Raw genomic sequence first — 27,956 nt, 5'->3', positions numbered from 1 at the left:
AAACTGTTCTAAGTTTGTTATGATGCGCACAAGATAAGTAATCGAATGACAATATTGAAGTTACCGTATTGTATATAAGATGAATATTTAGAGCTGTACTTGGATTTCATACTGTACAGACTTGTACTCGTCTCGTTTGAGTTCAATTTGCATTGCGGGTTTTATACAAATTTTGGCAAAAGAAAGATTACACAAGGTTTTTGATAATCACTGGCGGATTATGATTCTTGAATTAGATCACCCATGTCTTTATTAAAGTAGAACGATCAAATAATTGTACAAGATTTAAAACATAAAAATGTCATCTAGTTGGATTTATTATAGCCGACTTCGAAATGAGATTAGTCTGTTAATCTCTGCTTAACATTACTTAACTCTATTTTTTTTATTCTTAATCCTCGACTGGTAAGGTCAATGATATTTTGTAGTCAATGAAAACAAATTTAAAACATATAGATCGGATTTCATCACAAGCGGACGTCCATGAAAGTGTTTTTCAATACCCCTAACCAGTTACTGACTCCCTACATTCAAGTCGTTAGGTTACAGTTTGTAAGTGTAAGGCATGTGAAATCCTTTCGCGCCCATGTTCAAAAACTCATTCACCATAGTATTATATTAGAAATGCTATTTATTTCAGTTTATTTGTAATTGTTGTTATTTACTGCAAGACATTCACCTTTGGCATGGCTCTGTGCTACTGGGGACTTTGGGGTACGGCGTAGCAGTCAGAAGAAACACGAACTGTCCGGTTGGGGTAGGGCGTAGCAGTCAGAAGAAACACGAACTGTCCGGTTGGGGTACAGCGTAGCAGTCAGAAGAAACACGAACTGTCCGGTTGGGGTAGGGCGTAGCAGTCAGAAGAAACACGAACTGTCCGGTTGGGGTACGGCGAAGCAGTCAGAAGAAACACGAACTGTCCGGTTTGGTGTTCATCAACCAAACTCTCATTTATCATCGTCACAAAGGTAAACAATACATTAAATTGCAAATGACACGCAATATTATAAAAAATTGTAAACGTGTTTTATCAGAAATTTTATTTCAGAAATCAGATAATAACAAAAATCAGCAAACACAACAAACATTTGTTAGCACTTACATAACAATGTGTATACATGACATGCTGCGATTGAAAAAACACAATGTTTGTGGCAGAACAAGTGCACTACCTACACTTCACTTATAAAATATCAATAATTTAAAAACTAACATCAGTTAAACATGAGAGCCAGGATGGCTGCTCGTTTGAGTCTAATGTTATATACTGTCATGTTAGAATTCTATAGAATGTTAACATTGTATGTTGTAATTCAAGTGCCGACAAAAAGATTATGACTAATAACTTACAGGTTGATAAATCTGAAATTGCATATTTAATTATGCACCAGGATATTATACACATATTGTGACATTTGATGCTGGAAGTATTCTAACAGATAAGCCAGATTGTACTTATTTGAGCTAAAGAGTTCAGCCGTTTAGTTTGAAGTTGGTATTTGTCTGTATAAACAGTGTAAAACCTGACACTATTATAATAATCTGGTGATGAATTCATTTTACAATTAAATATGGTATTTTACTTTGAATATTGTTAACTTTATACAATTAAAAGTTAATACAATTATTTATTTCAATCATATAAATTTATTGCATAAAAAAGAAATATCGTATACAGTGCTTCAGCTAGGCCTAAATGGAAGGGCGCCCCGACCTGCCCTTTTATCTATTTTATTTTTATTGTTTAGACATATTTTAATTTATAATCTCATATTACATTGTTATTTATTAACTTCTCATTATAAACATTTTATTTGCATGGTTTAATAATAATGGAGATATATTCTAACAATTATTAATAATATAAAAATTAATATGGAACAGGGAGCAGTCTGGACACTACCACCCCTCGAAAGTGCCCTTTTGACAAAATAATGCATGCTTGAAAGTTCCCTTTTGACTAATAGCTCCCCCTGCCCTTTTCAAATCCTAGCTGGGGCACTCACTGGTATACATACATCACATAAAGCAACCTTATTTTAAAAATAGTTCCAGAAAACATTACATGACATGCAGACTTTTTTATAGAAAATATCTGTTTCCTTTTCATATTTTTTTATATCTATCTTACGTGAAACAATAAATTGTATAATATTTATTTGCTGGCACATCAAACAAGCCATGAACTGTTGACCACAACACACAGGTGGGACTCAATACACTCAAATTATAAAAAAAAGCCCAATCAAGACTGATTAATGCTGCAACAAGAGAAAACAGCTATTCTCTTATTGGAGTGAAAGGCCATTTTTAAAAAGTAGACTGTTTCATTAATCAATCTTTCAAGTCAAAACTGGTCTATTCTCTTGACAATAACTGTAAATGGTAGAAGTAAAAACTGGTATATTCTCTATGCAATTCTTGGACATCAAAACTGGTTGATGTTCTGCAATCACAACTAGTCCATGTTCTGTTATCACAACTGGTCAATGTTCTGACATCACAACTGGTCCATGTTTTGACATCACAACTGGTCCATGTTCTGACATCACAACTGGTCCATGCCCTTATATCACAACTGGTCTATGTTCTGCTATATTAACTGGTCCATATTCTGCTATATTAACTGGTCCATGTTCTGCTATATTAACTGGTCCATATTCTGCTATATTAACTGGTCCATATTCTGCTTTATTAACTGGTCCATGTTCTGCTATCACAACTGGTCCATATTCTGCTATATTAACTGGTCCATATTCTGCTTTATTAACTGGTCCATGTTCTGCTATCACAACTGGTCCATGTTCTGCTATCACAACTTGTCCATGGTCTGCTATTTCAACTGATCAATTTATTTTCTGTCATCACAACTGATCCATGTTGAATTATTCTGATGTCATAACTGGTCTATGTTTTGCTATCACAACTGGTCCATGTTCTAAAATTGCAACTGGTCCATGTTCTGCTATCTTAACTGGTCCATGTTCTGACATCACAACTGGTCCATGCAATTACATGTACATCACAACTGGTCCATGCCCTTACATCACAACTGGTCCATGTTCTGCTATCACAAATGCACCATGTTCTCCAATCTCAATGTGTTAATGGTCTGCTATCTCAGCTGGCCAACTGATCTCCATCACAACTGTTCTATGTTCTGACATTACAACTGGACCATGTCCTGAAATCACAACTGGTCAATGTTGTCACATCACAATTGGTCCATGTTTTGCTATCAAAACTGATCCATGTTCTGACATCACAACTGGTTTCATCTTCTGAAATCACAACTGGTTTTATCTTCTGACATCACAACTGGTCCATGCTCTGACATCACAACTGATCAAAGTTCTGACATCACAACTGGGCCATCTTCTGACATCACAACTGGTCTATGTTCTGACATCACAACTGGTCAATGTTCTGACATAATTACTAGTCGATATTCTGAAAGCACAACTGGTACATTTTCTAACATCACAACAAGTCCATGTTCCTAAGTCATGACTGCTCTATGTTGTAAGTTAATGACTGGTCCATGTTCTGCTATGTCAACTGGTCCATGTTCTGCTATCTCAACTGGTTCATTTTCTGACATCACAACTGGTCCATTTTCTGACATTTCAATTGGTCCCTGTTCCCATATCACAATTGGCCCATTTTCTGATTTCACAATCGGTCCATGTTCTTACATAACACCAGGTCCATATTCTGACATAACAAGTTAACCATGTTCTGACATCACAACTGGTCCATGTTCCAAACTCATGACTGGATCATGTTCTAAGGTCACAAGTAATCCATGTTCCTAAGTAATGACTGCTCTATGGTGTTACTTAATGACTGGTCCATGTTCTGCTATCTCAACTGGTCCATGTTCTGACATCACAACTGGTCTATGTTCTGATAGCACAACTGGTCTATGTTCTGACATCACAACTGGTCTATGTTCTGACATCACAACTGGTCTATGTTCTGATAGCACAACTGGTCCATGTTCTGAAATCTTGACTTGGTCCATGTTCCAAGGTCATGACTGGATAATGTTCAAAGGTAACAAGTAATCCATGTTCCAAGGTAATGACTGCTCCATGTTCTGACATCACAACTGATGAATGTTCTGCTATCATGGCTGGTCCATGTTTTTCTTTCATGACTGGTCCATGTTCTCATGTTCTTCACTGTCGTGGGAGAGTTCAGAGTCATCCTGGTTGAAGTCCCACAGGTCCTGCAGGGCATTCACTGAAATAAAAATTAATGGGCTTGATAATATCATCAGACTGCACTGGCTTATATGGTAAGACACTTTACGCACATGCATTAAGCCCCGTTTTCTCGGAGCGAGGGTGAATATTTGTTGAAAAACCAATTCAAATACTTCACAATATTACCAGGAATTTTGTGTAAGTTACCATTCACACCATAGCAAGAATATATTCACACTTAAGTATTTGTAATAACTTCTTGTCAAACGAATGGTTACGGTAACAAAAAGATTATAATCAACACTTGAAATAAGCTATTATAATGAGCTATTAACAATCATTTGACCAGTATTTATTTACTGTGGTAAAACCATGTTATTGAATATGTCTGCATTATGACACATACATGTATCAGTATGGGTTAAAAACAAATATATAAGCATACATAAAATCCTATAATAGGAAGGCTATATTCACAGTTATTGGTGAACCAAAAATGGCACACCCGACAAGAATTAACAGGACGTAATTCTAAAAGATCCGAAAAACGTGCTTCTGTGAAAGATGTGATATTACAAACAATTCTATATTTCCTATTTTTGTACTGCGCTTTGATTGAATATAAACTATTTATGATGACAACAATATTAAAATACTACAAAGTCTTCAAAATTGTGAACTAATTAAGTTTTAGATAAGTTTTTTTTTCAGTGTTAAAGTTTACACAAATGCAAAATGCTTGAACAGAGATTTCATCGTCCATCCACTATACATCATATGCAAAAGGCATACAAAATAGATACCTCTGTATGTATTGTGATAAAACAAGTATGAATTCACTTTTATTAGTTGTAATAGCACAAGGCTGAATGAATAAGCCACGCTCTGTGACAAGGGTTTTTATGCATGTGCGTTAAGTGTTGTCCCAGATTAGCCTGAGCAGTCCTTGCAAGCAAATCTGGGACGACACTTTCCGCCTAAACTTGATTTTTTCTATGAAGAGAATTTCTTAAACGAAAAGTACAATAAAAGTGGAAAGTTACGTCCCTGATTAGCCTTTGCAGACTGAACAGGCTTATCTTGGACTACACTTTAGGCACATGCATTAAACCCCCTTTTTGACAGAGCACACTCCAAATAAAAGACACGGGATAGACTACATGTCAATAGGTTAACCCATGCTCCAGTTCTTAAATCTGGACTGTTTTTATAGCAATTCTTTTTTTCTTATAAATCATTTAATATAATATTAAAAAAAGAATATACCAGTAAAACAGGCATAATACAATTCTTCTAACTTACTTTCCGCTTCGTTATTTTTTTTCAGTGGTTTAAATATTTGAACAAGTCCACACACAAGCAGTACATAATAGTGCTGGACTGGTTGATGTCGGTTGTAAAAGCTGCTGTCCAGCAGGCTCATCAGGTGCAGCAAATGTAAACCAGTCTGCAACACTCTCAGACTCATGTCCTTCAATGTTTGTGCATCCTCGTTTTTCACACTTGCATCACATGTCCCATGTCTGGAAAGTTCACTGTAGTTTGCCAAGTAGGACTGGTTGTTGAATATCATCATAACTGAGTACAACAGGTGCACAATACTGGTTACAAACTGAAAGAAAATGGAATCATTTACTGTAAATATCTAGATTACCAGTACTACATTTTCCAATCCACTAATCTTAAGTGGTAATATTTATTGAACAAGAGCACCGCCTTGCGGGTGCAGACCGCTCATCTATTTTCTTTTTAAAGGTGAAGGGACTCTCATTTTCAATCACAAAGGAGGGAGGGGTGGAGTGAAGAGGGGTGTATAGTGTGGGGGTGTGGACATTTATTACATTATTTTCCAAAAATGCGAAAAAAAAAATGCAAAAAAAAACATGGGGGTGGGGGGGTGGGGTGGATTCTTGGGTGCAATGGTTGGACGGTATTTTAAACATAAAATAATAAAAATAAATATTTGTGTTTATTAACCGTTTAAAAAAAAATGAAATTGGGGGGGGGGGGGAATAGTGTGAGGGTGTGGTGGTCATTTGTGAGATGATCTTAAAAAAAAAAAAACAATTCGGGGGGGGGGGGGGGATTCGGGTGGGGGGAGGGGGGGGGGTTGGAATTCTTGGGTGCGAAGGATGACGGTATTTCAAACATAAAATAATAAAATAAATATTTGTGTTTTTTTACCGTTTCAAAAAAAAAATAATTTGGGGGGGGGGTGGGGTGGGTTTGGGGGGGGGGGGGGTATAGTGTGAGGGTGTGGTGGTCATTTGTGAGATCTTAAAAAAAAAAAAAAAAATAGGAGGGGGATTCGGGGGGGGGGGGGGGGGGGGGGGCGGGCACGGGGGATGGTTTGGGTGGAGTCTATTGTGGTATGTCAGGTAAGAGTAGTTTTGTCAAATCAAGTATCAATCAAATCTAATCATAAATAAAGAAGTTATGGCAATTTTAGCAAAATTTAATAATTTTACCTTGAGAGTCAAGGTCATTCAAAGGTCGAGGTAAAATTCAACTTGCCAGGTACAGTAACCTCATGATAGCATGAAAGTATTTGAAGTTTGAAAGCAATAGCCTTGATACTTAAGAAGTAAAGTGGATCGAAACACAAAATTTAACCATATATTCAAAGTTACTAAGTCAAAAAAGGGCCATAATTCCGTAAAAATGACAACCAGAGTTATGCAACTTGGCCTTTTACTGTACCCTTATGATAGTTTGCGAGTGTTTCAAGTATGAAAGCAATATCTATGATACTTTAGGGGTAAAGTTGACCAAAACACAAAACTTAACCAAATTTTCAATTTTCTAAGTATAAAGGGCCCATAATTCCGTCCAAATGCCAGTCAGAGTTACATAACTTTGCCTGCACAGTCCCCTTATGATAGTTAATAAGTGTTGCAAGTATGAAAGCAATAGCTTTGATACTGCAGGAATAAAGTGGACCTAAACACAAAACTTAACCAAATTTTCAATTTTCTAAGTATAAAAAGGGCCCATAATTCTGTCAAAATGCCAGTCAGAGTTACATTACTTTGCCTGCACAGTCCCCTTATGACAGTTAGTAAGTGTTGCAAGTATGAAAGCAATAGCTTTGATACTTACGGAATAAATTGGACCTAAACACAAAACTTAACCAAAATTTTCAATTTTCTAGGTATAAAAAGGGCACATAATTCTGTCAAAATGCACGCCAGAGTTATCTATCTTTGCCTGCCCAGTCCCCTCATGATAGTAAGTAAGTGTACCAAGTTTGAATGCAATAGCATTGATACTTTCTGAGAAAAGTGGACCTAAACGCAAAACTTAACCAAAATTTTCAATTTTCTAAGTATAAAAAGGACACATAATTCTGTCAAATTGCACGCCAGAGTTATCTAACTTTGCCTGCCCAGTCCTCTCATGATAGTAAGTAAGTGTACCAAGTTTGAATGCAATAGCATTGATACTTTCTGAGAAAAGTGGACCTAAACGCAAAACTTCACCGGACGCCAACGCCGATGCCGACGCCAAGGTGATGACAATATCTCATAATTTTTTTTCAAAAAAATAGATGAGCTAAAAATGAATTTTCTGCATTTCATTGGTTAAATAGCATTCCAGAAATCTTTACCTTATTTGCAAAATAGCTAACTGTAATTATGCATAAAATAGACAAAATGTCAAAGACAGTTTCTACACCAATAATATGCCCCAAAATATCGTCCTTTAAAAAACAAAAAACACAAACTAGACAAGATGTTTTTACAACACTCTAAGGACAGCAATAAACTTGATGAAAGAATCCTGTTTCAGTTTTGGTTTCATCTGTATCAAACCACATAGTGCGTTTGCAAGGAGTTTGTCTTATTAACTGAGTGCTTTGAAAGAAGCCATTTTTTTAAACACTTTGCAAAACAAATTCACAAACAACAATAATCTGAAATCTTTAACGTAATTGGATTGCAACACATAAAAAAGCCAGGCTACTGGTTAGTAAAAGAATGTGTGGCCATTGAAAATGCACCAAATGTTGTTAAACACATTTTCCACATTTTTATATTTCTTTTCAGAGGTATTAAAGCAACAACAAAAGCAATCAACAACAAGAGATGTGTTCGTCAGAACCACAATGCCCCCTATTGCGCCGCTTTGAAGCCATATATTTGACCTTGACCTTTCACCACTCAAAATGTGCAGTTCAATGAGATACACATGCATGTCAAATATCAAGTTGCTATCTTCAATATTGCAACAGTCATGACCAACGTTAAAGTTTCAACGCCGCTTTGAAGCCATATATATATAAAAAATTGACCTTTGACATTGAAGGATGACCTTGACCTTGAACTTCTACCACGCAAAATGTGCAGCTTCATGACAACGCTGCTTTGAAAAAAAAAATATTTTTTGACCTTTGACCTTGAAGGATGACCTTGACCTCGAACTTCCACCACTCAAAATATGCAGCTTCATGAGATACACATGCATGCCAAATATCAAGTTGCTATCTTCAATATTGCAAAAGTTATGGCCAACGTAAGTGTTTTTTTGGGGACGGACGGACAGACTGACATACTGACGGACAGTTCAACAGCTATATGACACCCTACCGGGGGCATAAAAAGACATATACCAATTAACAAATTGAGTCGTGATCTGAGAAAAATGGACATAATGCATGTACGTAAAGTGTCGTCCCAGATTAGCCTGTGCACTCCGCACAGGCTTATCAGGGATTACACTTTCCCCTTTTATGACATTTTTTGTTTAAATGAAGTCTCTTCTTAGCAAAATCCAATTTAGGCGGAAAGTGTCGTCCCTGATTAGCCTCATCGGACTGGGATGACACTTTACGCACATGCATTATGTCCATTTTTCTCAGAATGCGAATGAACGTCTCACCCCCACACTGCACTGACAGTTGGACTCCAGCAGGATGGTCAAGATGCCCTCATGGCAGCTCAGCAGATGATTCAGGGCCTCCAATATCTGTAATGTGCAACCAGACAAGGTACTGCGTTAGACAAAACAAACATGGGCACAAAAACAGTGATTTATATACTTTCACAATATGGCCTTATCACAAAACTGTGGCAAACTGTTTTATAATTTTACAACAATATACCCCTAACCAATAAAATACCTTAATAATAGTATATATTATTTGCTTGTGAAATCTTTCATCCGTTAAAATCTGGACTCAATTACCGGTATTTCAAAGAGAAGGCAATACAATTTCATTCTTCTGTTTCTATATGTTCGTTGCTTTAAAGACCAACTCAACCAATATTAATTTGATTATATTTTACATGCTTACCAAAAACAATTTCTTCAACAAACACTAAATCTTATGTTATTTAAAGAAAGTGTGTTTGTAAAGTATGGTGTATTTAGTCCAGGCAACTTACAAGAAAAAAATCCAAAACCTCAATCAAATTGCAAAAGAAATGCCATAACCATATTCGAACGGTTTAGGATAAGTTGTACCTAGTATTTAAATTCGCCATCCGTAGGTCAAGCCCAAATTAGATTTTTTGCACTTGCAAAATGTTACCTGCAAAATTAATTTATTTATCAATTATTTAAGCGAGAAATACCACTCTGTTGCATTAAACACTTTTTAAACCAAACAAAACAAACCTCAAAAAGCGTAATTCAACATTCAATGTTACCTAAAAGATGTAAAATGCCAAAATATGCTTATAATTTTGACATAATGATTACTGTTTACGTTGTACCAAAAACAAGCAACGTTTGGTGTGTATTACAAAGTCTATGGAGTAAAGCAGCGACGCGCTTAAGAGCATGCTTAAAAATGAATGGTGCACAGTTGAATCTCAATAGCTTGAACAAATTTATCTCAAACTGTTTATTTAATAAAAACGGGGGTCATACTAAGAACCGCTTTATATGTATATTATCGAGTTCGAGCTATTGAGATGTGAGTGCGCATTCGCTATATGATACATATAAACCTCTGTAAACCGGACAATTGGAGTCTGCGCATAATAATATTGGTCTCTGAATGAACTTGGCTCCCAACTGGATGGTTCATACATAATCAACTGAAGTGAAGTCACATGGAGGGCAGTTTGAACAACTTGATCCTTTGCATTCCTTGCATGCAACACAACACTCAAGCCCATGCTTTCTGCATGAGCATCGCCGGGTGTCAGTTTAATTTGCATTTACACCTCACTATCGCCAGTAAATCGTCTGGAGCGGTTGACGTTTGTTTTAACTGGAATGTAGAGTCCGTTGTCCAACCTCCAGCCCCATAAAGTTGGCTCCAAATCAGTCTGAGTCCATTCTCGAGCCTGAAGATGAGCGCGAAGAGAGTGGAATTGTTTTGCTGCAGCAGATGTGAGTGGAAGGGTATGTATCTGTACACTGTTAATGCTATTGATGGTTCTCTATGTGAAGAGATGTTAACGCAGGCTATCAAATCAAAAAAGCTTGATCCGCTGTAGAGTGCCACAATGATTCTCTCACCTATTTCTGTCACTTGATCCTGCGTTGTCCCTTCTAGAAATTCTGCGAAATGGGCCTACAGGACTTGACTCCACTTGGCTTTTTTGAATGCGATACCCTTTCCAATTCCAAAAATACGCGAATTGGTATCGTACCCTGTCAGCGCATGCAAGGCAGGAAGAATATGACACAACTGCGGACCGAGAACTGTTTTCGTTTTCTGTACGCTCCACATTTTCAGCTTTCGAGTAGTTCCTGTGTTTTTGTCTTACATAAAGACCATGTCGTGCGTTTGCATGTTGGCATGGTAGCAAAGAAGTACCAACTGGTCTGTGTCTTCGCCAATAAGTGTCGTAGGCTGTGTAGAGGCAGATTCGATGGCTGTTTTTACAATAGTAACATCAGCATCTGCACTAGCTTGTACCACTGTGCATCCATATTTTGAAGCACTTCAGTCAGAAGATTGATGAATGCCTGTTTGTTTGCCTTGTTAGCCAAGAAGTGGTCCTTCCTTGAGGGAAATGGTGTTTCTTTTGTGATCAAAACATGTGTACCCATTACGCCCTTGCTCCTACGTTGATGTGTAGTGTCTTTGGTTGAGGGCTTGTCTGAATATCCATCAAAGACTTCTGTTGACGCACCATACCTGTTGGATACAAAACAAGACTATTGCCAAGCAATATATGTCCCCTACCGGCTCCACCATTGTCAGATTTTTATATATATATTTGTTGCCATAGCAACCAGAATTTTTGACGTAAGAACATAATGAAATGATGTGCATAATCTCCATATTGACATCTGTCCATATTTTCATGAAAAATATGAAGAACTTTTAAAGTTATCACAGGATCCAGAAAAGTGTGACAGACTGATGGACAGATGGACGGACACACAGAGTGCAAACAATAAGTCACCTCCGAGTAAACCGTTAGGGGACAATAAGCATATATCTGACAAATTCACTGGAATGTGTATCCTCTTGGCCATTGAATTCTATGTAGCAGTGAGCCACCATCCAACACGTATGCCATTTGTCTGTCCTCCTCAACACTTGCAGCACAATCACCCTGTGCCCATATTGTGTCTGCAAGTGTTGCTTTTTGTGCTTCTCTCATGCAGCCTGTGTCATCAAATAAAGAAGCTGGAACCGGACAAAGTTTGTGTGTAAACACGGTACTCATATCTTTAGTTTTCCCACTGGCGGCTACCATGAGTACACGCTGAAAGAGAAGCTGTGGGCTAACTGGCAATACATCGCTGCAAATTTGCAGTGTAGACTGCAAATTCATGGTTACTAACTGGTTTCATTTTTTTTAATGACACTTCCATCACATCTTGGCCCTTCAGATTTTCTACAATTTCACTACCGATCTCCTTGGCGTGGTGTACATTTACGGTGCCAGTAGATGTAACTCCAGTCTCAATGTTTCTCAAGGAGATTGTTGGTGCAAAAGGCTTTCTTTCTTCCAAGAAAGCCATGACTGTGTTCAATCTTTGCAATCTCGCTCCTGTCTTGAGGAATAACATTCTTTATGTTGCTCGCTTGTCTGGTAACCTGTTTGTGTTAAGTCTTGGATGGCTGAGTTAACAGCAGCACACATTGGCATTTAAAGAAGACACTGGGCCCTTTGTACTTCCGTCATGCCCTTTCCTCTTGTCATTCCCCCTGTTGACTAAAGAGTACGCATAAGTGTTGACTCTATAGTCAAATCAGTTGAGAGTCCAGCCCAGTACCGGTCACTTAGGCGTACAACATGGTGACCGTGTACAAACTTGTCATGCACGTCGGGGTGAGTATCTTGTAGATCATCCATCTCTTGAAGATACAGATAGGCTGACTTTAGATACAAGTTGTGACCCGTTGCTGCCAGATAGGGAAGCATTTCCTTCACTGTCTGTAGATGCAATTCCCAATTTCCTGTTGTCTCTGCTTTGATGAATCTTTGGAGTATGTCGATCATTTCCATATATTGTACCCACAAACATGCTGTCGGGTACTGCTTAAGCTCTTGCAGTGTTCTGTCGTATTTGCTTTTGACCTTTTCTATAACTGGGTATGTCAGCACACTTTCAGGTGATATCTGTTTTCTCAGTAGCTGATCGTATATGGCAGAAATCATATCCAGGTCATTTTCTTCATCATTACGTATCCCTACGTCAAGCTCGTTCTCTTGAACACGATGTTCTTCTGTTTTAAACGGAACGTCTGGCGGCGGTTCGTTTTGAGGATAAGCAGTTTGTACGGGATCAGCCAGGTCAGTGTCACAGCGTTCACAAGTAGCTGTTTGTTGCGGTGTAGTTCTGTATATTTCAGCGCTAACCATCGCACTCAGTGCTGCATCGACAAGGAGATGCCCATGAATTGCTCTTGACACTGCTTTCCCACTCATCATGTGGTCTACTGCATTCGGCATGTCGACGGTTTCTAAGACTTCCTGAAGCACAGTCGCATGCATGAGACTTCCTATGTTCCAAGAAAGCTCATTTGCATATGAAATCCACCTAATCTGAGAACGATCCTCCTCAGTGGGCTGTCAGCGTTTTCGTTTTGTACTATGGTTGCAGCTTTCCAGTACAGTGGCTGGTCAAATGTCACCATCAGTGTGCTATTACAAATTTGCGCCTGTTCACACACAAATATCAGTGTAGAGTAAGCACATGACATGTCACTAGGATGAAGGTCAATCATTGGAAGCAATTTCACAGCTGACTTTCCTGAAAACTGTCTAATTTCAACAGATTGCATAATCCCGACCAACCAGGGTTTGACAACTTCAGTGGCCTGGCGACTTTCACTAAGACATTTAGATACCCTGTTGGGTCTTGAACTTTCCTGGATTTCAAATCTTTCAGTGTTAAACTTGAGCTCTCTTGTTTAAGCCGGTAGAAGTGTACATTGATCCGTCCTGCTAAGACTATGTCGTCATTGAAAACCTTTATTTGAGGCATGGGGACGTCTTCTGTGACACCTGGGGTAACAGCTGCAATAATGCCCATGCCATGGAAAGTGCCATACCCATCCAAATTACATATGTTGTGGTCTACATTATCGGCCACGAACAGAAGGAAGATGACAACATCACTCCTGGAATGTGCACTCCATTTGTAGCAGAAGCACTGCTTTCAAATCTCATCACTTCTTTGTAACTTGAACAAAAACCAATTTTATTAAGTACATTAATCAGAAATCGCAAAGAAAATTGATTGTGCAGTTGCACAGCAAGTCCAAGTTGCAGAGACAAAAGCAACATGCGTGGCCTGGCAGTTTGTATTATAGCTTGTCCTATGGACGCCTTCTTTACACCATTAGTGTTTTTCGGAAAAAGTGTTGACAGAAATGAGCTTAACGAGCCAGGTAAAAAATCTATCTGTTCTTCTAGGGAAGAAAGTGCAACTGAGGGTATGAGTCCTTATTAACAGGCATTTCTTTAATTTCATTTTGTATGAGCTTTGCTGCTGCTTTGATGATTGACGCCTTCTGTTCTGCTGTGTCCATATTCTTCGGTTGGTTGTAAAAGTCATTCAATATTGACGAGGCGGTTTCTTTGAATGTTACAATATTGGAAACACCATTTAGTTCAGTAATTACCACTCGATCTTTATAATGTTCCTTCAACCTTTTCTTCATGTACACGGCACTGTACGCACATCCTGGAATCAATTCTTCCATTTTTGCAACTAAGTCATGTACACTGGTCTGTTCATTGTCATTTTCTTCCAAGAACTGCATAACAGATACAAATGCATCATTTTGTTCTCGATTTTCTGGTCTGCCTCTTGGAGATTTTACTGTAGCTTCAGGGGCAGTCTATTTACAAGAAGGTAATTGTCGTGCAGTTCTAAAATTGACATTGCATGTCTGGTGATACATTGCATCTGCTGCATGCAAATCTTGTGCAAATTCCAGTCTTGACAACACCTGATAACCCCACTCATCCTTTCTACTTTCACAGACTTCCATGATTGTTGCTCGAAAATCAAACGTTCGCACAGGATACACATCATATCCTCTTTTGCAGCCCTTAAGTTTGGCAGTTTTTCCACAAAATAAGCAATGCTGACCAAAGTCGAAACCGCCATCTGACCGTAGACGTCTGTTTTCTTCTGAAAAGCCTGCATTACGGTTTCCTAATTGCCTTGCTACCCTCTTGTCGACAGAAATCACAACGACAGTCTTTGTGAACAAGTTGTCCAGATGTTACGATGAAGCTCAAACCCAGGGAGCTGGCGAGTGTGTTTATCGTTTCGCACCCCTTTTCTCTGAGCTGTGTAGTGGGTTGGCCTTCGCCCAGCTCCTTTGTGCAGAATATACAGCAGCTCATGCTATGATCCCTGGAAATTATATGAACGTAATTAAAACACTGATAAGAAGTTCTCCTTTTCATAGATAAAGGATAAATTACTCTACAAGGTAAATAATTTGGGATATTACGAAATGTTTACATTTCATCTTTCTTTTACTAACTAGACATATAGTAGGCTAATAGATACAATTACTAGCTGTGTTTTTTTTATAAGCACTTGGTGCGTGCTGTTTTTAAAACATCTAATATAGCACATGTAGAACTAGATCCTTGTTATGACATTATTCATGATTTGCATCAGATTCATTATATAGATCATAGATCTATGTGAATAATTTATGAAAAAAACAAACAAAATTGCACACCAATACATTACAAACAGGCTAAAATGAACTTTAAAATGAAACATTCGTAAATTGAATTTTAACCAGAATGGTCATCCATAGTAATTTTTTTTCGAGCGCAAGTCTTTCTTAGAAATGTGTTTTTTTTTTGTTATTTTTTTTAGCAAACGTGATTTTAAATATGTTTTATTCGTGATTTTAAATAACTTTTATACATGATTATCACTAAAAAGAGCGCAGAAACAACAATTGGTAAACAAATATTTACAAACGATATGACGTCATTTTCCAGCAGTCAATTTCAATATATTTAAAGCACAGACACAGATTTATTGGGATTCTGCTTGGAGAAATGCATTTGTCCTGTGTTTATTAATATACCATTGTATCATTTAAGGTTTTAACTCACCTTTTAAGACGAAACAGCGTTGAAAGTTACGAGTCTCTGCATTTCGTTCTAGAATTGTTGCAACTTCCGGTGTAAAGATTGTCAAGAAATAATAGCCTACGGAGCCCAAATATACAAAACAAGATTATAGTTAAAACCGGAAAATGAATTGCGTATGGCGAATTTTAATTGCATATATCTTTGCGATGAATGTTGTTTCATTTCTTTTGCAATTTGTTTTAGGTAATTTCTGTAAGTGACCTGGACTAATTGTATAGTTAATTGGATAGATTACCAGTTTTGCTAATTTCAGCTGGGTAATTTCTGGATGTACAAGCATTTTAGTGGGAGAGCAAAGTCCATACAGTGCCAGCATGAGGCAACCTGCAACAAAAACAAGGGACATATAATATAAAGTTTTTGTTAAAATAGGATGAAAACTATGGAATTTCAGATTAGTCAATTAAACTAAAACATTTCAAGGGTCTAGCAAATCCAGGGCAAGAGGAGATAATCAGATCTGACTGATATTTCCACAAAAATGTCATCGTGTTTGGTAATATTTGATGGATAATGAAAGCAAAATGTAAATTCTCATCTACTCCAATGACCTTAAATGGTTTATTTTGTTGAATACTGAAATTCTGAGATAAAATGCATAACAAAAAGCTCATTATGCCAGGTGGGTATAAGTTGAATGTTGTTTATGAAGAACGAAACAGACTCCTAAGTAAATTGATACACCCTGCCAGGGATGCAGAGTAGTTTGTGACTCATAATATTTTTTTGGAAAAAAAGAAAATAGAATTTTGAGTTTAAAGAATCTGAACAAGCTGTATATTAACATACTAATATTTTACTAAGTAATATTAATTTGCTTGCAATCATGAAATTAAAAACAAAAGCTGTCAGAGTACAGCGCGCGACTATTCAAGTGCTTGACAGTATAACGTAAGCCATCATGGAAAGGGGGGTATAATGTGGGTGTGTGGTCATTTAATAGATGATCTTCAAAAAAAAAGATTCATTTTTTTATTTAATTTATTTTATTTTTTACGGGGGGGATTCTGGGGGTGGGGGGTGGGGGATAGTTTGGGTGGAGTCCATTGTGGTTTGTCAGGTAAGTGTTGTTTTGTCAAAGTATGAATCAAATCTGATGTTAAATAAAGAAGTTATGGCAATTTAAGCAAAATTTATTAATTTGACCTTGAGAGTCAAGGTCATTCAAAGGTCAAGGTCAAATTCAACTTGCAAGGTACAGTGACATCATGATAGTAAAAAAGTAGTTGAAGTTTGAAAGCAATAGCCTTGATACTTTAGAAGTAAAGTGGAGGATCTAAACACAAAATTTAACAAAATATTCAAAGTTACAAAGACAAAAAGGGCCATAATTCCTACAAAATGCTTGATACAGTTGTCTGCTCTTGTTTATAGGTTGGGATCATGTTGGTAAAGAAGTATGCAAAATATAAAAGCAATATGTCAAGGTACATTGAAAATATTTGAGAAGGTACGCAAACTTTAACATAGAGTTATCAATAATATGCATATTCTAAGTGGAAAAAGGGCCATAAATCTTACAAAATGCTTGAAACAGTTGTCTGCTCTTGTTTATAGGTTGGGGTCATGTTGGTAAAGAAGTATGCAAAATATGAAAGCAATATGTCAAGGGACATAGGAAATATTTGGGTGGTACGTAAACTTTAACATTTGCACGCTAACGCCGACGCCGGGGTGAGTAGAATAGCTCAACTATATATATTTCATATATAATAGTCGAGCTAACAAACAAACTTGTTAAGCCCATGCTGTTTGGTTGTAACCGTTTTTTCTGCATATACCTTGTCATGATACAATTATACAATTCACATATAAATGTGTGCATTACAGCACTAGATTAAGGTAATGGACACCTGACCTGTAGATCTTGAACACAACATGGCCACAAACTGGTTGCTCCTAGCAATGGCCTTAAACACATGCAATGCCTCTATGATGACCTGGGGGTCACGGTCACACTCCAGGCAACGCTGGAGGCTCTCCTCTGACACAAGGGGCAGAAGGCTGAAAGATTTGGTGCAAGGAATATAGTAATTTCATGTGGGTCTTTCACCATAACATTCTATTGATTAATAATCTGAAACCAATTGTATCTTAACCAATTCATTCCATAGTTCTTTATTGACAGTTGTTTTTACTTGGATATTATAAAAGTAAAGATACATATCTTAAAGAAGGACTACAGTCAAAGTACTTTCATTCAATACATACACTGAACAGCTAATTAAGAGCAAAATCATGCTAACAGCAAGTGCAAAAAAATGAGTACATCATCAACCTAGAGACACAACATAAAAGTCTTTTATATCAATGTCAAAAAGGTACCTGGTTATTTGATGTTCTTCAGCATGTAGTGCCAGTCGACCAACAATCTGCAGGCACAATCCCACCACTTTCACATTGTACAAGCCCTGCGTTTTAACGCAAAAAGATATTGTCAGCATTGTCAGTAGAAACAGACAGGAAACATGTTCATGGTGTTTATTATATAATTGGCATAATTACACTGATTTAACATTACGCCATTAAAAAGGTTCAGGACAATATACAAATATTTTGAATTGAAATGGGACAGAGTAAAGACAAGCATTTGTTAACTGTTTTTATACTTGCAAGGAACATTACTTTTAATGTCTTTAACAGCTGTCATATTTCATAATCAGTTGACAATATGGACATGGAGACAAAAAGCCACAGTATTTATGAAACTAGAAATGGATCGGCAGAGGCCGACCCATATCGCCACGCCGCATGTTTGATCCAGGGGCGCCCCAAGGTTGGTAATGGGGCCATGCATAGTTAAGATTGACTGTATTGTCATAAGAGAAGTTCAGTATCAATTAGAAGTGAATCGGTGTAGAAATGAAGAAATTATAGTAAAAGGCAATTTTGGGTGGCGTGGCCTATGTGGCCGGGGCGCCCCAGGGTTGGTAATGGGGCCATGCATAGTTGAGATTTTCTGTTTTGTAATAAGAGAGGTTCAGTATCAATTTGAAGTGAATCGGTGTAGAAATAAGGAAATTATAGTAAAAGGCAATTTTGGGTGGGCGTGGCGCCCAAGGGTTGGTAATGGGGCCATGCATAGTTGAGATTAACCTTATTGTCATAAGAGAGGTTCAGTATCAATTTGAAGTGAATCAGTGTAGAAATGAAGAAATTATAGTAAAAGTCAATTTTGGGTGGGCGTGGCCTATGTGGGCGGGGCACCAGGGTTGGTAATGGGGCCATGCATAGTTGAGATTGACCGTATTGTCATAAGAGAGATTCAGTATCAATTTGTAGACAATCGGTGTAGAAATGAAGAAATTATAGTAAAATAACCTTAAAAAATGAGTAAAAATCTCTGACCCGGCCCCATCCCAACCCCCATAACTTTTGACCCATGGGTCAGATCAAAATTCCAAATAGTGCAGGGTCGCTCATATGCTCATAGCTACCATGTGTGTAAGTTTCAAGGTTCTAGTGCTAATAGTGTAGGAGGAGATAGTGGCCAGGATGGACGGATGGACGGAAGGACGGCGGAGATAACCACAATATCCCCACGCTTTTCAAAAAGCGTGGGGATAAAGACAATATGGGTGGGTGTGGCCTATTATGGGCGGGTGCCCCAGGGTTGGTAATGGGGCCATACATAGTTGAGATTGACTGTATTGTCATAAGAGATGTTCAGTATCAATTTGAATTTAATCGGTGTAGAAATGAAGAAATTATAGTAAAAGGCAATTTTGGGTGGGCGTGGCCTATGTGGCCGGGGCGCCCCAGGTTGGTAATGGGGCCATGCATAGTTGTGATTGACTGTATTGTCATAAAAAAGGTTCAGTATCAATTTGAAGTGAATCGGTGTAGAAATGAAGAAATTATAGTAAAAGGCAATTTTGGGTGGGCTTGACCTATGTGGGCGGGGTGCCCCAGGGTTGGTAATGGGGCCATGCATAGTTGAGATTAACTGTATTGTCATAAGAGAGGTTCAGTATCAATTTGAAATAAATCGGTGCAGAAATGAAGAAGTTAATGTAAAATAACATAAAAAAATGAGTGAAAATCTCTGACCCGGCCCAGCCCCAACCCCCATAACTTTTGACCCAGGGGTCAGATCAAAATTCTGTCACTGTCACCGTCGCACATATGCTCAAAGCTACCATGTATGTAAATTTCAAGGTTCTAGTGCTAATAGTATAGGAGGAGCAGGTGGCCAGGACGGACGGATGGACGGACAGACGCACATCACCACAATATCCCCACTTTTTCTCCGAAAAACGTGGGGATAACAATGTATATTTTAGGATATGACATTTTTCCCCAATTTTTTTTATTTAACTGTGTAAGCAAGGTCAGCTTATAAGGTACCTACATAGAAAATGACATCACAAAAGCTCCCTTCAAACTGAAGTTATTGAGCAAAAACCTTTTTTACAATTTTGTTTATAACAATGACCTTGTCCAACTAACCTAAATGCATTCCGAACCTCAGTCTGCAAGTAATCTAGACTATTACAGCACAATACCTCCATCCAAACTCAAATTATTGGGTTGAAACTGTTTTTTTCTATTTTAAAAATCAGTTTCCTAGATCCCACAGATCCCAAATGCAATCCAAACATATGTCTGCATTTGGCTTTCTTAACACAAAATCACATAACAATAAATCTCTCCAGCCTAAAAAGTAATTGACAAGTTTTTTCTCTCTATTTTAACCTAAACTGACCTTGACCCTACTGGCCTAAATGCAATTCCAACAAAGGTCTGCATGTAATATACCTACACACAAATTACAGCATAATTCATACGTCCAAACTCAAATTATTGAGAGAACCTGGACATTTTGTTTTTATATTTTTAAAGTAACAGTGACCTTTAATGTCTTTATCCCACTGACCCTGAATGCAATCAAAACATAAGTCTGCATGTATGCAGTCTTCAAACAAAATTTCAAATATCACAATCAAAACTTAAGTTATTAAGGGGTGACTCTTTTTCTAACTGTAGAACTGGACCTCACTTTTTTCAATGCAATCCTTTACTAGATTTGACTTTGGATTGTGACTTTGTGAATGTTACACAGCACACACTCAATTAGGGACTACTTTATGCCGTTTTTGGAAGGGCATACAAGTTATTTCAGAAATAACTGAAACCATGAAACCCATTATAGTTGATCAAACATTACCTTTGTACCTGGATTGGAAAGCTTCAACACTTTGTGCAGCAGATGAAGCTTCACTACATACTGGTAGGGTAGATTACTGGACCTGACAATAAGCCTGCTACTAGGGGCCTCTTGTGGGATCTACAACAAACAGTTGGTTGGACCTTTCTAGATATTTTCTTTAGTATTTCACTCATATCACAGCGGTCAATTAATATATTTACATTTTTCCTGTATTGGCTGGTTTACCATTGCTAAGTGCCCTTATGCTGGTTACTGACCTATTTGAATCATAAGTGGGGAGAGAATGGTCCTAGAAATAACTTGATGACCTACCATCACACAAGTTACTGAAGCTTCATTTATAAGAAATATTGTGGATTTTGAAAATCTACATAGAGCGATGTCGGCAGTCTCCGGATACTTTAAAGATTATTTTCGATTATTTATTTAATATCCGAAAGTGCCGAACGATTTTGAGCTGGTTACCTAAAGCAGCCGTTTTTCATCCATTTCGTCTATATTGCTTAGTGTTACTCGTATTAAAATGTCAAGTATGCTAGGAACCATTAAGTAACTATTGTCGGGTAAGTTCGGATACCATCGGGTCTTTCGGATACCTATAAGGTTTTTAAAAAAACGATACAAAACACAGAAAAATCTTTAGTTAAACATTGCGTTATCAAATTGTATTCATTTCTTTCTTGAGTCTGTCTATTATACAAAAAAATACAAATAGTTTTACTGACAATATTAACTCGTATGGAAATGTTGTAAACTAACTTAATCTTTTATGAAACTATTTCATGTTAAAACTTTTCATTTCAGTCACGTAACGCTTTAATTATGTAAAATAACCAACGCTTTTTACACCATTGTTCAAGTTAAAACACTCATAAAACATGTAAAACATAGTTGAAATCAACAGGAACACGAACTCAACAGCAGCACATCATTCAAATACTAGAAATCAGTCAATCACATGATAATACTTAAAAGCATCACTGTTTCTTATAATTGCGTCTGATACTTCAAACATGTCAATCACACATCGGACAAACAAACTCCATCTTTGCTCTTTCTGTCTCGTCCAATAGCCCATATTCCGGCCTGTTGGCACACATGTAATGCCAACGTGTTTGACAACTTTCACACTTAATCCATCTAGACGGGTGTTGATCGCCCCGGTTACATGCAGGGCACATCTCAAATTCTTCCTCAAACCCATCACTGTCGTCTTCTTGCACCAGTTTACTCATGTTTATATCACTGTCCGAGTCCTCATCACTGGATAAACTGTCATACTTTCTTTTCTTACTTTTCCCTCTTTTCAACTTCGCTGCAGCAGCTTTATTTTCTTCTTTTTCTTTCTTCTTTCGCAATTTCTCTTCCTCTCTTATTTTCTTCGCCTCTTCTTTCTCTTTTTTCTTTTTTTCTCTTTCCTCTTTTCTCAACAGTTTAGATTTTTCTTCTAATTCTTTTCTCATTTTCTTTTCGAGAAGATATTCTCGGAATTTATCTGAAGTTACAGCTTTAGGCAACAACACCTTCTTTGATTTTTTATTTTCTGATGGCTTTATTTTAGGGATTTTCAAATACTTGGACATTGGCGATTCTGCGTTAGCTTTTGTAGTACAAGGGTCATTTTCTCCTGTTCTAAGTTGTTCAACGGGTCGATTTTGAGATTCTTCGGACTGACTTGTTGATCCAACAGCTGCACTTTCCTGAGACCCATTCATTTCAGATGGTTCTCTGTCTTCAGGTGTTTTATTTTGGACTGCATCTGCGGCGATCAATTCAGGTATTGCCCGACTAGATTCATCTGTAACATTTTCTGGTTGAGTCTCTGTCTCTTCTATTTCTTTGTTTTTACGTTCCTCTATTTTTCTATTCTGGAACAGAACACAGGTTTGAAACTTATCCGTATTTAGAACTACGGAGCTATCAAGGGGGAAAAGACCCGCATCTCGAAAACTGTTGACTGCGTTTTCAACCTTGGTGGAAGCATACCATGCATGTTTGAAAATTTTTGCAAATTCAAACTTTGTAACATACTCGCCCACGTGATCAATCTGCCAGTCGCGCATTGCCGTCTTCCAGGATTCCTTAAGTGAGCAGAAGAAACGGAGGTCACACGGCTGCATAAGATGACTTGCATGCTCTAATAGACAATAAAGAATAATGTCATTATCCCGGCAAATATCACAAGCTTCCAGAGTAAGGTGTGTCGAATGACCATCAACTAGTAGTATCAGCGGTTTTCTGACCTGACGCTCCTCTATATCGGGTATGAATACAGTTAAAAGCCAACTGGCAAACAATTCCGATTCCATCCATCCGTTACTACTTCTGCCTAAAACTGCTTCATCAAACCCCTCAAGCATATTCCTGGTGAATCTCTGGCCTGGAAACACAATCATCGGTCTGAGGAAGTGTGCTGCTGCACTCATGCCAGCCAGAACCGTAATCTGGGATTTGTCAGAGGCGGATACACTGTAGACGGATTTGGCCCCACGCACACCTAGTACATGTCCCGTTTTAACTGCCAAGGTAAATCCTGACTCATCCACGTTGTACATTCTGGTAGGAGTATATTTTTGTCCTCGACAACCTCATTAATGTACTCTCTAAAGTCATGAAACCATCCTTCAACACGCTCTGGGGTTATCACCGCACGTTCTTTTCCAAGTTGTCTGGGAGATCTCAGTTTAATCTCAGGATGCCTCGCCATAAACGCATAGTACCAGTCCTTGCCAGGCACCCCATCTTTAAACGGCGTTTTGCGTCCATCTTCCTTTACAATTTTGCCAACAGTCCTTATCAGTTCATATTTAGTCCGTCCATAACCGATACGTGACATTTGTGTCAGCCACTCGACTATCCTCTTTTCCTCGGCAGCTTTGAGAATTGTATGTGGCCCCATAGTGCATTCGATGCTGGAATGACCCTTTACCTTGTCAAATATCGTAGACCTTGGTACATTGTAGAGCCTGGATGCCTTTAAATAGCCCATAGATTTACTTTTTACTGCTCTCACTGCGTTTTCCAGGGCAGTTTTGTCATACTTTAGTTGACGACTCATCCTAGAAGTAAAATACAGAGTCTAACCCTTTGCATGACTGAAATAGCAAAACAACTTACCAAATACATAGCAACATCTAAATATTGGACTTTTGTGTTTTTTTCTTTTCTCAGAAAGTTATAAATTGACAAAATTTCCTTATTTTAAAACCATTTACATTGACACATGGTCTATAGACTATCAATTGCTAATTGAGTTAAAGTTTTATATACATTTGTATCAAGTTTCATTCTAAAAAAACAGGCATCCGGAAGAGCCGACTATTGAATTTTATGTCGGCTCTTTCGTATACCTACGTCATACCCATACAAATCGCGTGACGTCATATTTATACTTGTCATTTATGACTGTAACCTCTTTACATTACATAATTCACTTGTACGCTGTCAAGCTTTAATTTAAACAATATTATTCGTAAATAATGTCATCAAGGTTGCTTAGCATACCTAGTAAGAACGTTAAAGAAAATTCTTACCTTCAGAACAAGTGATTGTTTTTATAGTTTTTCAAAATGTCCGCGCCTTGAAACTTGGCAAAACCGGAAAAGAAAGATCGCGCTTTCTGCTCATGCGTAGATAATGACTTCCAAGAGGTGAAATGTAAACTTATTTTGGATTGGCTAAAAGTATCCGGACTTAGACCCCATTTCGGAGAAGCCCGACGCCGCTCTACTTGTTGGATTTTAAATTTATTGATTTTTATAATTTCTGATTTTATACTTTGAATGTACATGTTTGTTAAAAAATTGGATTTTGTGCTTGAGTGGACCCATCAGACAATTAATATTTGTTCCATGTATGTGGCTTGGTTGTGTTTCTAACTAGCAACCCTCCCATTTGTAGTCTAGTGCCTTACTAACAGATAGCCAGCCTAGTAATAGCAGGACATAGTATGACATGAATTCATAACATTGGTAGAATATAGGAATTTGAAAAAAAAAAGTTTAAGATTCAAAGATACTTCTGTCATGCTGCACCAACACAAGACAGCTGGACTCATATGAATACTTGATTGCAAAGTCAAACATGGTAAAATGTAAAAAATAATTTTTCTAAAACTACCAAAATGAAAACCTGACTCATTTTTTCCCAAATGTATATTGATTATAATGTATTTAACAGGACAACTTAATACACAATGCTTTAACATGTAGCTCAATTCCATGTCATTGGGTCCAGATTTGAGTTGTGGTGAAAATTCACTGACTGTCTTCAATGCTAACTATCTATTTATATTCATCTGAATACTTGTTTAGCACAAGTTAAGTCATAACAAGTTTATTTAAGTACTTAATATATCTTTCTCAGAATTTACAAAAATAATTTTATACCATTTATAGTTCTAATTGATGATAATTTTAATATTTATAAAATGCAGCTTCATTTATACATAGTACTTCATGGAAAGTCATATTGAAATAAATTAACAAATATTTGCATCTTCTGGTAAAAGTGTGGGTACACTCTGTCAAGTGAGCAAAAAGGGTACAGTAATGATTTAACCCAGCAAGCAGACTCGATAATAAGTTTAAGGCTTAAATGCAATTAAGATTAAACAAACAGGTCTACATGTAAAAATCGTACAACTGTAATACCAAGTTCTCAGCATCAAAGCTGTAATAATACCTGAACCTCCACTTCCATATTGGGCTCCTGTTCTGCTCCATTCTCTTTCTGCATCAGGACTTCCCGAATGTGGCAACACCCCACTAATTCATGCAACACACGAAGAGCTGCTATACAATACCCCTCCAAGTCATTGGCAAAGCTGGCTGAGTTTTTAAGAAACTGGGCCACAGAACCAGTGGGGGATGGTCCACTTGTTTCTAAACTGTCTGGGGAACTTGAGGAAGTATTGCTAGTGGAACTAGTTGAAATGGCCGAGCTTTCTAATAAAGTCAACTCTATCATTTCTATGTAATGACCTAAGTAATCATTTATTATTGGTAACAAAAATATTGAGTTTTCTAATCTTGTGGCTTCTGATTGATCACCAAATTTAGATCTATCTGGCGATCCAACTGCGCTACTGTCCTCAGAGCTATTGCTCGAATGTGTGCTATTTTTAGCAACAGTCTGGTTGCCAGCTAACAGTTTTGTGAGTCCCTGTATAGCCATGTTGAAATGACTGACTGGTACCAGGCTTGTCAATTCTGTCTGCTCCACTTTATGAACAATATTCTGAAAGTCTGCCAATCTGTAAAAGTAGATATACTTTGTAAATGTAAGATGTCAAGAGTCTAGTTGCTAAATTAGCTCAAAGATCAAAATTATTTCAACATTAGCACATGTACAGAAGAAAAACAAGATCTGTAATCCCGAAAGACTTGTATGACCGTACAAAAATGACTTGCCTCTTTCTGTCATCGTTTGCATTATATCAGTGGATTTCAATACATTTTTGTGATCACATAATCTTAGAGTATAAGCCAGGACAAGATTTACAAAGCTCATCTGTGACATTAACCCTTGAACCACTTATTGAAGTTTCGCTAATCACAACATCTCCAGATAATGAATCACAAAATCTCTGCACAGTGATCATTTGTGGAATGTAACTTAAAAATTAACTTCAAGTGATGAAGTTACAATTGCAACTGCTTGATTATACCCATATTTGACTTTTGGCTTCAACCATATAGAAGAAACACAGGTGTTGCACGTGAAGTGAGTTTTTGAGGGCTAGTCATTGGAAAACTGACAAGAGCATCGCATAACGGTGCCAGGCTCGGCTGCGAAAGCTTGTCAGAATTATTTTTTTTAGAAGGTCACAGTGACCTTGACCTTTGACCTAGTGACCCAACAAGAGATGTGTTTGTCAGAAACACAATGCCCCCTACTGCGCCGCATTGAAATAAATTGAAATTTTGTCCACCGGGGGGGGGAGGGGGGGGATTTTCACTGACAACCAAGGCCTGTGGTTTAAAAGAGATCATAGCCAGAGTTTTTTCTTTTTCATAAAACTTTCTTCATGTCGTATCCTGGGGTGTATATTGCCCCAGGTACCCGCTAAAAGAACTAAATGTGAAATAACAAATGTATGGTGACTAATTATAATATTTAACAAGATTAACAAAGTTATAAGAAACAAAATATAATTTTTCACAATTTACAAACAGTCTTTTGCACGTCTGCACGTTTAATTTATATTACAGTCTTTGTTCACGTCTGCTGGTTTATATGATGTTATTGTAAAACAGAACACAATGATAGCTTTTAACAAATAAAAGTCACCATCTTAAATTTAAGCGGGTCTTAATTAATATTATGTATTGAGTTTATATCCTTGATTTTAAAACGAGTAATGTATCCACACTTCCTTAATAATTGTAAAGAATAACGAAAAGAAACATATAAGGTTGTATATTTAGATAAAAAAACTATAATGAAATAAAATGTGGTTCCCAGCGAACCACCTCAGGTCATGCACGGGCACTTCCCGCGATGGTCCGCAAGGATCATGATATATAGTCTACAGCTGCCCTGGATGATGGAATTGAGGCACGTGACAGCCTTCGGTACAACTACTCACCCGCCTCAACCCCATCATCCAGTTAAGCCTGAACAAGTGTGAAAAAGCATGTATAATATGAAATCTATTTTTTTAAATGAAACTCAATACGCAAGAAAGATCATAGCCAGAGTTGATCATGTATCTATGGACATAAGTCCACAGGTATGTGATGAACATCAAAGAAATGATAATTATATCATTTAAAAAAAACTTTGACAAATCAATCATTTGGGTTATAAATAATCTAAATAATAAATCTGTACAGTAACTGTGAAAAGAACTTCAATTCTTGGTAAGGAAATATATAATATGAGATTTATAATTATATAAATTACTTCCCTTGAACATAATTGTCTGTAACAAATCTCTATTTTTAGTAGCAAATAATTAAAAGCTACTACCGTGACTGTACATTCACCACTCAAAATGTGCAGCTCAATAAGATACACATGCATGCCAAA

At 37.4% G+C, this 27,956-nt stretch overlaps 1 protein-coding gene across 1 annotated transcript in view; it reads right to left on the bottom strand.

The window, feature by feature from the left end:
* Window positions 1-613: 613 nt before the first annotated feature.
* Window positions 614-27,956, bottom strand: part of LOC127879777 (uncharacterized) — a 53,844-nt gene continuing 26,501 nt past the window's right edge. Inside the window, exons 11-18 of the mRNA XM_052426835.1 lie at window positions 25,608-26,178; window positions 20,922-21,041; window positions 18,080-18,165; window positions 17,613-17,758; window positions 15,990-16,078; window positions 9,087-9,173; window positions 5,511-5,820; window positions 614-4,245 (exon numbers count right to left, since the gene is read on the bottom strand). Coding sequence (XP_052282795.1) covers window positions 4,154-4,245; window positions 5,511-5,820; window positions 9,087-9,173; window positions 15,990-16,078; window positions 17,613-17,758; window positions 18,080-18,165; window positions 20,922-21,041; window positions 25,608-26,178 — 1,501 coding nt within the window. The 3' untranslated portion in view covers window positions 614-4,153. The remainder of the gene's footprint in view (window positions 4,246-5,510; window positions 5,821-9,086; window positions 9,174-15,989; window positions 16,079-17,612; window positions 17,759-18,079; window positions 18,166-20,921; window positions 21,042-25,607; window positions 26,179-27,956) is intronic.

Source organism: Dreissena polymorpha, chromosome 1 (assembly GCF_020536995.1).
Source record: "Dreissena polymorpha isolate Duluth1 chromosome 1, UMN_Dpol_1.0, whole genome shotgun sequence".
In the NCBI taxonomy this organism is placed as follows: Eukaryota; Metazoa; Mollusca; class Bivalvia; order Myida; family Dreissenidae; genus Dreissena; species Dreissena polymorpha.
The sequence above is the reverse complement of the archived record's forward strand: the minus strand, read 5'-3'. Positions and strand labels throughout refer to the sequence as shown.